General features: G+C 42.1%; 1 protein-coding gene across 18 annotated transcripts in view; it reads right to left on the bottom strand.

Moving 5' to 3' along the window:
- The window catches only part of LOC101093537 (phosphodiesterase 4D interacting protein), a 220,093-nt gene that overhangs the window by 169,525 nt on the left and 38,282 nt on the right, over positions 1-12,286 (bottom strand). For all 18 annotated transcript variants that reach the window (XM_023259046.2, XM_023259051.2, XM_023259048.2 and 15 more), the window contains exon 2: positions 2,604-2,659. In XM_023259046.2, coding sequence (XP_023114814.2) covers positions 2,604-2,659 — 56 coding nt within the window. The remainder of the gene's footprint in view (positions 1-2,603; positions 2,660-12,286) is intronic.

Below are 12,286 nucleotides of genomic sequence, written 5' to 3'. Positions count from 1 at the left end.
AAAGGCAAGCCATGGGATGGGAGAAAATATCCCTCCCTCCCTCTTTCTTTTTCCTTCTGCAAACTTGCCAGAAAGAGCACAAGAAAAAGCCTCTAGATACTTCAATCAACTCGGAATTTGTTCTCTGCTAAGAAAAGACAGAAAAAGAGTAGGAAGACAGAAAGGATCAGGAAAATGATGGCAAGGAGAAAAATGAAGACAATAAAAGATGAAGAAGAAAATAATGATGAGAGACAGGGTGATTCCAGTGCAGTTTTTTTTTTTCTTGCCGAAAAGTATTTAACTCCCTTTTACATCACTGGTTTTAAAGAAAAAAAGGTTTAATGTAAGGCCACATGATTTGTTTTTAAAATGGACACTGTACAGTGTCTTCATTTTTGTAAAGTTAACATAGTATCAGGTGTGTCTTCAGATCACTTTTTGTTTAAAATTTATTTTATTATCTTTTTAATATTTGTATGTTCATTTTGAGAGAGCAAGCATTGTGATGGGGGGAGGGGCAGGAAGAGGGAGAGAGAGAATCTCAAGCCGACTCTGAGCCATCAGTGCAGAGTTGATGTGGGGCTTGGTTTCATGAACCACAAGATCACGACCTGAGCCGAGATCGACAGTCAGATGCTTAACTGATTGAACCACCCAGGCGCCCTGATTTTTTAAAAGTAATCTCTATACCCAACACAGGGCTCAAACTCACAACCCTGAGATCAAGAGTAGGATGCTCCACAGACTGAGTCAGCCAGGTGCCCCTACATATCCCTATCCTTACTGGTATTCTCAATAGCCACTCATCTTGCCTGGTAGAGTAGAGGGTTTTAAAATGGAACAGAGGGGAGCCTGGGTGGCGCAGTCGGTTAAGCGTCCGACTTCAGCCAGGTCACGATCTCGCGGTCCATGAGTTCGAGCCTTGCGTCGGGCTCTGGGCTGATGGCTCAGAGCCTGGAGCCTGCTTCCGATTCTGTGTCTCCCTCTCTCTCTGCCCCTCCCCCGTTCATGCTCTGTCTCTCTCTGTCCCAAAAATAAATAAAAATGTTGAAAAAAAATTTAAAAAAAATAAAATGGAACAGAAATTTAAAGCAGGTTTTATTGGTACACAGCACAAATTAGTTATGGATAGAGGTAGTATTCTGTTTCCATATTCAGCTGTCTTTGATTCAGCTTGTACAAAATAATTGTTGTTCTTTTAATTATAGAACAGTCTGTGCTTGCAAATTAATAATAATTATAGTAATAGCAAGGTTGCACCTGTTTTGTTGATATTGTGATATTTCTAAGTAAATGCAAATAAATGCTTTACTTAAGAGAAACTGGAAAAGAATTATTTCTCCCACAATCAGTTGAAATTAAATAGGCTACCGAATGGAAGAAAATTTGATGAAACAGAACAATACAGTACAGTTAGATCAGTGGGATGTGATGGAGGGAAAAGAGTCTTTGAAGCTTGGATATGAATTCTCACCACTTGCCAATTGTGGGAATTCAGGCAAATCTCTTAATTTTGCTCAGCTTCACTGTCACTGTGAAAGTGGGAATAAATAATACCTCACAGAGCTCTTATAAGAGTTAAAAGAAACCATAAGCATCTTCTCTACCCTTCCATTTTTGCCCTACTCCTTTGAGTTTTCACTGCAAAATGGAGGATCTTGATGTTCAAAATGAGTATAGTAGACCCTTGGAATTTGTAGACTTAGCATATACAAGTACAAATGCTAATTGTAAGTGTCTGAAATCCTTAACACATTCAAATTAAAAACTTTTTCCATGCTGTGCATGTGAACCATCTGGGCTTCAAGGCTGGAATGAAAAAGGCAAATGACTTAGCGAAGGAGGCAGAACCCTTAAGTGATTCAAGGTTCTTGTGAAAAATGCTCCCCCAAAGAGAACTATCTTCACTTTGGTTTCATAATTCAGGTAAATCCCTGGCTAATGTTAGTTCAGTAATGATGTGATATTATTATGAATACATTAATAACAACAATATTTACTGGGTGTTTATTCCTTTATAAGTCTACAATAAGAGTTTTTCTCATTTAATCTCACTTATGACGTTGACACTATTATTATACCCATTTAAATGGTATGCAAGTAGGGATTTAATTTTAGTGGCAGAATCTATTTTAATCATTTCACAAGTGACTTTAACCTTGGAATTACAGAATCGTAATTTCAATTATGATTTCCTGTGCTGTGCTGGGAAGGTGGGGAATCACATGTTATAGTGGTAGGTGCAAATCTGGAAATTCACAAAAAGTCTGAGAATATTGCTACGCTGAATTTATTTTATTTATGTGTTTATTTATTTTAAGTTTGTTTATTTGAGAGGTGGGGGGGCAGGGGGGGAGAGAAGAGAATCCCAAGCAGGCTCTGCACCGTCAGCACAGAACCTGACACAGGCCTCGAACTCACTAACGTGAGACCATTACCAGAGCCAAAATCAAGAGTCAGATGTTTAAGTGACTGAGCCACCCAGGTGCCCCTGCCATGATGAATTTAAGGGTCCATAATTTGAGGGAATTACGATCAGCAGGAAACCAGAATTTATCAAGACCCACAGCCTCCTTACCACGACCAAGAATTTGTCAAGGTAAGACCCACAGCCTCCTTACCTGCTACATGACATGTTCTGGATACCATCTCCCCTTCATCCTCTGCAAAATAATCTCTGTGGAGAGAAACATATTGTTAATTAATGAGATACCCTTAGAGTCCCCAGTCCCTGAGGTGGCAAGACACCGACATTCTGTTTTCATTTATTTCTCCACAAGTATTTATTAAGCTCCTACCATGGATTAAGGACAGTGTTAGGTGTTGGAGATACAAAGACAAACCCCACAGGAAGGTTCCTATCCTGGGTAAGAACATGTAAAGATAGCCATTGAACACACAATTCCATTATGAGAAAACAGCAAAGACCCTGAGTCAGGAAGGAAGTTAACTTGTTGGAAGAACAGAGAAAACCAGTGTTGCCACCAGACTGTGCAGGACCTTGTGGGATACAGTAAGGACAGAGAGTTTTGTGTGAAGGGCATTGGGAAACCACTGAAGAATTTTAGGTGAGGGAATGAGTGGTAAGTGACCAGATTTTGATTTTAAATAGATCATTCTGGCTGCCGAGTGAGACTGTGTGGAGGGGATAAAAGTGGATGGGAAACGCAAGAAGTTGTGATGGTTTTAACTAAAAGAAGCAGAGATGTAGATAAGCAAAAAAATCCAATGTATGTTTAGGAAGTAGACTTGGAAAAACAGATAAAAGTCTATTAATGGGGGGCGCTTGGGTGGCTCAGTCAGTTAAGTGTCTGACTCGATTTTGGCTCACAGTTCATGAGATCAAGCCCCACATGAGGCTCTGCACTGACACACATGCACACACATGCACACACATGCACTCACACACATGCACACACAGACACACTCTCAAAATAAATAAATGAACATTTTTTTAAGTCTATTAATGGTAATGTTAAAACCACAGTTCAGTAAAAAGATGTGTATTTGTCCAGCACAGTGAATTAAGGTCACCAGACCTAGCAGAGAAGGGAAATTTTTTTTCAAGATGTATTCAACAAATACTTGTCAGGCACCTACTATGTTTTTAGGCACTGTTTTAGGCAGCATGAATAGAGCAGTGAACAAAAAGGACAAAAATGCCTGCACTCATGGAAGTTAGGGTACGGGGAAGCAAAAAGTAAACTGTTTAGAGCAACTGGAGACAAGTGCTAAGAAAAATTGAAGTGGGGGATGGGGATAGGGAGTCCTGGAGATATGGGCAGGAGGAAGGGATTGCAATTCTCAGTAGGCAAAGTTTCTCTGAGAAGCAATAGGGTATTTGGGGAAAGAGTCTTCTAAGCAGAGAACATCAAACACAAAGGTTCACAGGAGGGAGCATGCCAGAGTGTTTGGGAGCAGAAAGGAGGCCAGTGAGGCGGGGCAGAGCGAGCACATGGTGAGGAAGGAGGAGGAGGGAAGGTCAAGGAAGTAACAGCAAGGCTGTGCAGGGGGCAGATTGTAAAAGCCTTTCAGGCTGTACTGAAGCATTTGGCCACTGGAATCCTGTGAGTCAAAAAGGGGGTTGAACTGAGTGATGAATGTTTTAAAAGGGCTAGCTACTGTTTTGACAACGGACTAGATGCGGAAGGCAGAAACAGGAAGACAATTGCAATAATCCTACGGGGTGATGCCTTAAACCCTTGGGCGCACCCAGTAAGTTGTTCCAAAAAGAATCGTGTGGACAGAGGTGTAGAGGGCTTCTCAGGAAGGCGGAAGAGAGACTGGCATTTGTTTAGAAATTCTTGTCCTTCCTTCTCTGCCTCAAGGCTGGATGTTGGCATGAATCTTCATTTTGTTAAGTTCCAGATGGACATCAAAGTACCAGACAAGGCATGCTGGACTACACACACCACCTGGCGATTTTTTTATTATCCAAAAGCAGATCACCAGCTTGTGGTTCTTCCGGGTCGTCTGCCTCTTTCCCTTCTCTATCCATTAAAAACTTTCCACAAGAGTGAACAATTAAAGAGATGAACGTACTAGTTACAAATTCCCCTCTGTTGTAATAAAGTAGGGGAAGGATACTAAGCCATCAACCAGAACACTGTCTTGAAAAATTTGAAAAACTTACACTTAACTGCTGCTATGTAGCCATTGGATGGATTCCTTTATATGCTCAGCCTACTGACTTAGGTAGATGACAGTGTTTGTGCCATCGGGAACATGGTCATTCCTCAGGCCAAATTCAACCCAGCCAAAATGTTTTATTTGGTCAGCACAAGATTGACCCACTCTTAACTTCTCTTAGAAAATGAATGGGTCTAGGGGCATCTGGGTGGCTCAGTCGGTTGAGTGTCCGACTTCGGCTCAGGTCATGATCTTGTGATTTGTGGGTTGGAGTCCCGCATCAGGCTCTGTGCCAACAGCTCAGAGCCTGGAGCCTGTTTCGGTTTCTGTCTCCTTCTTTTTCTCCCCTCCCCCACTTGGGTTTGTTCTCTCTCTCTCTCTCAAAAGTAAATAAACATTAAAAAAGAAAATGAATGGGTCTAGCAACACTGGGCCTGCCTTCCCACATAGGGGTCAACCTATCACCTTTCAACGGAACATGTCTTCTCCAGTCTGTCACAGTCCCTGTCCTTCCTATCTTTGTAGTCCCAGCTCACATACTCACTTTTGATACCCTCCTGGCTTCTGTGTAGGTCTCTGAGGCTGTTACCCTGGTACATATCAAATGCAGACAGAATTTCATTTCTGCTTTAACACATAGTCTTGAGAATGGATAAGGCATATGTGGCATACACACACACACACACACACACACACACACACACACACACACACACTGGAATATTATGCAGCCATAAGAAGGATGAGATCTTTCCATGTGAGACAACATGGATGGAGCTAGAAGGTCTTATACTAAGTGAAATAAATGGGAAAGACAAAGACAATATGATCTCACTCATATGAGGAATCTAAAAAAACACACACACACAAATGAAAAAAACAAGCAAAAAGCAGAATCAGACCTATAAATACAGAGAAAAAAGCGATGGCCGCCAGAGGGGAGGGAGCAAAATGGGTGGAAGTGAGTGGCAGATACAGGCTTCTAGTTAAGGAATGAATAAGTCATGGGGATAAATGGTACCGTATAGGGAAGACAGTCAATGATATTATAATGGCAATGTGTGGAGACAGCTGCTACACTTGTGACAAACTTGTTGAATCACTATGTTGTACATCTGAAACTAATATAACATTGTATATCAACCACACTCAAATAAAATTTTAAAAAGACTGTCTTGAGTAACCTAGTTCCTTCAGCGTGCAATTCACTAATCTATGCTGATGAACCACTAACACTGGCTTATAAATCATTTTTACCTCTTGGGGTTCAGTTTCCTCAAATATTTGTAAAGGAACTACATGGATTTTTCTAAGGTCCCTTGAAGTCATTATGCAGTTCTATTCTAATAGATGCTTAACCATAAAGCCCATTTTAATACTTTCCAAGGATCTGGGGGACTGTCGGGACATGATCTTGTTTAATCCTCTTTGCTCTGAAGATTCCACACTCCAGATCAGGAGCAGGTGACAACAAGGCAAGGTGTACAGGCCCCATGAGATACCCCACCTTCTGCAGCCCCAACCCACACGTACTCTGAGCTAGCTGCCTGCCCACTAGGAATCAGTAAGTGTCAGGGCAGAGAGGTCACTTTGGATGGGCACTGAGTTAATGGGCATACTTACAATCTCAGGAGATTTTTTAAAAATCACTTTAACTCTATTAACAGCTCAAGTTCCCTCTCTTATTGCCCAAGAGTGGGGCTCATCATCTGCTCCAAAAGGTTAGGAAGGAATTTGATGCTCCCCCAGGGAAGGGGAGTGCTCACAGTGAAGAAACACAGGGTATATGTCTAGGGGACTGCAATCTGTGACAACAGCAGATAAACCAAAGTGCAAAGAGAACTGAGGTATGCTAGAGACAGACTCCAAGCTGGGTCATACACACACACACATGCACATGTACACTGCTTTGTGAAGCAGTAATATATGTTGGTAAATTCTTCCATATTACCCAAATCTGGAAAAAACTTGTATGTCCTTGTCCTAGTTGCTCGAATTGAAGTGTTTGTAGGTTTATTTTTTAACATCAGCCCATGGATGACTCATGCTCAGCTAGCATATGGTTCATTAGAGCACTCATAGCTCTCCAGCATAGATGTACGTATATAATCTTTCTCCCAAGATACTTTTACCTTACATGGTGCTTTTCCTGTATAAATGAGCCATGCTTTCCCTCAATGAGCCTTATCCTTTCTCTCCCTCTACCTCATCAATCTGTCAATACTGATACCAATGCCACTAATGTTACAATTATTAATTTTGCCAAGCCACTCTCTTGCTTAATTTGAAGAACCAAGCATTTTCCAAGTACAACCCACCCACAAGCTGTTCACCCACTTAATTTCCGCATGGTATATTGCCCACGCTTTCTTGATTTGCTGTTAAGCAGCTAAGAAGATATTGGACCCAAACAACACATCGACATTCAATATCCCACATTACTAGCTTTTCCTAGTTTTCCAGGATGGTCAGGTTGACAATAATCAGAAAATAATTGATTCTCTCAAAGCCATCTGCTACACTCTGATACTCTGCTGCTATCAAACTGTGCTCTGATGATTTTTTTCCAGTAATTTCCTAAATATAGTAGTTTCAATTATGTCAGGAATATCCAAGCACTCAATTTTGCTTTCCTTTGCTTGCAAATGGCCTCACTGACATAGCTCCTTTCTAAAATGTAAGCAGCTGGTCCTGCTTTCTCTCCTAACAGTGTGGGGAGGGGCAGAAACGTGGGTCCTTCTTCCTTACCAAGGGGTAACAGGACAATGGAGCCTGCAGAGAGATATTTTCTGTAGGGAAGTCATGACTTTCCCTTGCAAACTGCATATTTGGGGTTATTGTCTTATATTTTGGTCTGTTTAATTTGTGGACCCAGAAGAGCAATGCATCTTGTTAATGGACCATATCATTCACAAGCAATGGCAAATGGCAACCATAGGCCTTTACCATTGCAAAGTAGGATGTGCAACACATCTTTGACAGTATGAGACAGTGGTATCCCAGGACCATAGTCACCCCCCAAACTATTTCTAAGGAGCTGATGCCTGTCCAGTCCCCATTACCTTCTCCTTCGTCTCACCTAGTAAAATGTTTAACCTACGAGTATTTCTTCCCATAGGGGTATCCAAACTCCCAAAGCGGCAGTTATTTTTAGGTCCTCCCCCCAGGGCAATCACTTCCAACACGCAGTCTGGGCCCCCTCCTTCATTACTCACCACCACTCTTGCTTAAGATCTCTAAACCTGCAGACAAAGGCCATCTCTTGGAGGCATTTTCTATCTTTCAGACTTCTTTGTATATAGATTTTTTTTTTAAGTATAAAATTCAGAAGGGGGAAACAATCTGCTATAACAGTACTTAGAGCAAAAACCTGGGCCTTGACACTGTTTATAGGGTTTTTCATTCCATCTTATAAACATTTATTGAGAAGTGGCTTATACGGCCAGCCCTGGAAATATAAAGGTGAAAAAGAAATTAAACCCTGTCATCAAAGTACTCCGAGACTACTGGGGAAGGCACATAGGATTCAATGAGATAATTACAAGAATAATGAGATTTAAAACAGATTGAAAAATATAAACAAGAGAGCAATTAATTTTGTCCTGGTGGGAGGAAATATGCAGAAAACAGAGAACACTGAATCTAGCCTTGAAGGATGGGTACAAATAGCACAAGGAAACATGACAAAGACCCCAAAACAGGAGAATGAAGGGTGTATTTGTGGTTTTCATTTTGTTCCCTCCTGCCTGAGTAAACATAAACTGCCCCCAGGACCCCTTCCAACATTTTTACCTTTCCCTGTCCTCAAGCCGTCCTCCTCCAAGCTCTAACCCTCAGGTAGGAAGCTGTATTAAGGGAAGTCATGGGAGGAAACCAGGTCTGCACTTAGCACTTTCCTCCTCCTTATCTAACTACTTAGAATCCCCAAGGACAATCTAAAATGTTAAGCAAGATGGGGTGCCCAGGTGGGTGACTCAGTCAGTTAGGCTAGGCGTCTGACCCTTGCTTTGGGCTCAGGTCATGATCTCACAGTTCGTGAGTTCAAGCCCTGCATCGGGCTCTGTGCCGACAGTGTGGAGCCTGCTTGGGATTTCTCCCTCCCTCTCTCTCTCCCTCCCCAACTGATGCTGTCTCTGTCTCTCTCAAAATAAATAAATCTTAAAAAAATAAATGTTAAACAAGAAGATTTTTACACAGCAAAAATGTCTATAGATAAGGACCGGAAGAAAATCTGCACAAGAGACAAGGCTGGAGGTTTAGGATGGCAGAAAATACAAGTGAGTATCTTCCTTTTTACACGATTTTATACTAAAAGGTTAATTCTTATTTTTTTAAAAAAGAGAATGTATTTTGATCCAACTTACATTGTTCTTCTAAAGTATGGCCTCAATAAAAGAGAAACTATGTAAGAGACTAGGTTCAGTCTGATCTTCTCAAACAGTGGGGATTATGCGGTATGACACAGGAAGATTGTTGAAGTTTGCGGTTAATTGGGGCCCTCCTCAGCACTAGACACTGAACTAAACATATATTCTATTGTGGTTCCTACATTTTTAAAAACATTTTTTTTAATGTTTATTTATTTCTGAGAGAGAGACAGAGTGCAAGTGGGGGAGGGGCAGAGACAGAAAGAGACACAGAATCTGAAGCAGGCTCCAGGCTCTGAGCTGTCAGCCTGAGCCCAACATAGGGCTTGAACCAATAAACTGTGAGATCATGACCTGAGCCCAAGTCGGATGCTTAACCGACTGAGCCACCCAGGCGCCCCAAGCTCCTGTATTCTTGAAACTCATTTGACATGAGTTACTAAATTCTGGTTCAAATGAAAGAAATCTTTCTGATGTTCAGATATCATTTTTTTTTTTTGTACTTTTAATTTGTATCCACATTCAACGCTTGCAAATACAAAAGGGTTGGAAGGACAAGAACTGTGGCCTACTTTCTTTAATGTTTGGAGCACAGGCCCTGAGGGCTTTTGAATGGTAGGGTTTCACAAATAGTGCCAATTTAGGAACAAAGACATCTACAGGTGACTGTCCCTGGACTGCTTGAGCCTAACTTCATGGTTCAACATGTTTTGTTTCAGCAGAATTTTCCTCAGCACTAATCTTGCATGAAATGACCATCATTATTGTGGACAACCCCTGTCACCCACCACCAACACTGTTACCACAATGCATCGAGTGTCTGATGCTTTCCAGGCATCATCTCATTCAGTCCTCACAAAATCCTGTCAGGTAGCTACTGTATCCCTATTTCACAGATGAGGCAACAAGAGGCCTAGGAAGATGAAGTGATTTGCCCAAGATCACATGGCTAGTTGGTGTCAAGCCTGAACTTGAAAATGGCACTTGGGGGAGGCGGGGCGCCTGGGTGGCTTAGTCAGTTGAGCATCCGACTTCAGCTCAGGTCACGATCTCACAATTCGTGAGCTCAAGCCCCGCATTGGGCTCTGTGCTGACAGCTCAGAGCCTGGAGCCCGCTTCAGATTCTGTGTCTCCCTCTCTCTCTGCCCCTCCCGTGCTCTTGCTCTGTCTCTCTGTCTCTCTCAAAAATAAAGAAACAAAAAAAAAAAGGGAAAAAATGGCAGCTGGGGCTCCTGGTGGCTCAGTTGGTTAAGTGTCCAACTCTTGATATCAGCTCAGGTCATGATCTCATCATTTGTGAGATTAAGCCCTGTGTGGAAATCTGTACTGACAGCGCACAGAGCCTGCCTGAAATTCTCTCTTTCCCTCTCTCTCTCTCTGCCCCTTCCCCACTCTCTCCCTCTCTGTCTCTCAAAATAAATAAATAAAACATTAAAAAGAAAAAAAGAAAAATAAGAAAATGGCACCTGACTCCAAACCTTGACTCTTTCCAATATGTCTTCCTTCTTACCGTCACCTCTATCCAGAGCTTCCTCTGTACCTGCCTTGACTGCAGAGAAGTGACCCCTGAGAATCTGAGGGTGGACAGTGGTGCCGTGTGAAGATTGGATTTAGAGTCAAATCCAGACACAAATTTGTGTTTTGAGATGCCGACTCATCCCCACTGGACACAGCTCACACTTGAGTATTTCAATACCAGTATAACAGACGCCATGTGACAAAAGAATTACAATCCTAAAAGGGAAGTGACGAGTATGACTTTTTATACAGGTCCTATCCTGGAAAGTGAGTCATCCATCATTATATACTTCCCTATCTCTACCCAAATCTCTCTAAATGTTCACAACTTCCCTGAACCTCTTCTGTGCTAACACTTAACACTGTCCGTAATGGACAAAGGGACTAAACTGAAAGGCAGAAGGGGTAATGGACAGACACAATCAAAACAGGAAAGGCCACTAGTGAACCAGCTTTCAGACTTGTCCTCAGATCTTTTTTTCTCCTGCCAAGAGAGACATGGAGTGTATCTTCTATGTTCCAAATGTTGCCAAATACCACCCCCCCCATTCAGCACTAAAACTGCACAAACATATTCGAATGCAAATAGGGTAGAAGTCACAGATGCAGAGCACAAATACAGAGAGATTAGAATTTTTTCTCATCTCGAGACCTATCATTATCACCTCTGCAAGCTAGGATGCTGAATTGGCAAAGCCCCCTCAAAACAGAGAGAGCATCGCCTGTGAATCTCTCTCTGCACACTAAGTGTGGGCTGACTTGGCATGGATACAGCAGAGTCCACTTTTCTCCAGTACAGGCTGCAATTACACCCTTCACTCAACAGAGTCTATTCACTGAGAGTGACCACGGCCAAATGGAACTCTGGGAGACAGTTTTCTGAAGTGCTAATCAGTCCTCAATAGCTACAGGGAGCTACAAGCACCATTGTGCACCTGCATCGACTCGTCCAAATTTTATGACCTTTTTCTGCTCTTGGGCTAAGGCCCAAAAGGGATGAACATTATTTTTCTTGCTCCTGTCCATCAAGGTTCAGAGACACAAACCACTTAATACCATAAAAAGGTAAAGGAAGTTCAAGTAATTATTTTTCTCACTTTGCCCCATGAGGTTATCAGACATCCAAATATCTAATAAATCCTCTTCCCCATGCCCCGAATCAGCAAAGACACTGACATCACTCTTTCAAAAGAGATGTAAAAATAATCTGCTTTGGATTCAGTCGCATCACCCAGGGATTGTGTACGGTCTCTCCACCCACTTCTAAAACTTTGCTCATATGCTTTTTACTTTTGGTCCTGGCAGTGAATGCATTCCGCAATCCTCAGTTTTCATGAACCACCACTATTCACAAGGCCCTGCGGCATGCCCAGGCAGTTGGCACAATCTGTCTCAGAGCGCTAGACCAAGCACAAAGACCAAGCATTTCCTGTCTCTACCTACCTTTTTACTCACATAATCTTTTACTGTTTCCTTTCTTCATTCTGTCCATTTTTTTAACATTTATTTATTTTTGAGACAGAGAGAGACAGAGCATGAATGGGGGAGGGTCAGAGAGAGAGGGAGACACAGAATCTGAAACAGACTCTGGGCTCTGAACTGTCAGCACAGAGCCTGACGCGGGGCTCGAACTCACGGACCATGAGATCATGACCTGAGCCAAAGTCGGACGCTCAACCTACTGAGCCACCCAGGCACCGTTAATTATGTCCATTTTTAATGATTTAAAAAGAATTACATGCTTCTTCCAGAATATTTTGGAAAGAAGAAAAATGTATACAGAAAAATCA

Source organism: Felis catus, chromosome C1 (assembly GCF_018350175.1).
Source record: "Felis catus isolate Fca126 chromosome C1, F.catus_Fca126_mat1.0, whole genome shotgun sequence".
Taxonomy (NCBI): domain Eukaryota; kingdom Metazoa; phylum Chordata; class Mammalia; order Carnivora; family Felidae; genus Felis; species Felis catus.
This window is presented reverse-complemented; position numbering and strand designations above follow the sequence as displayed.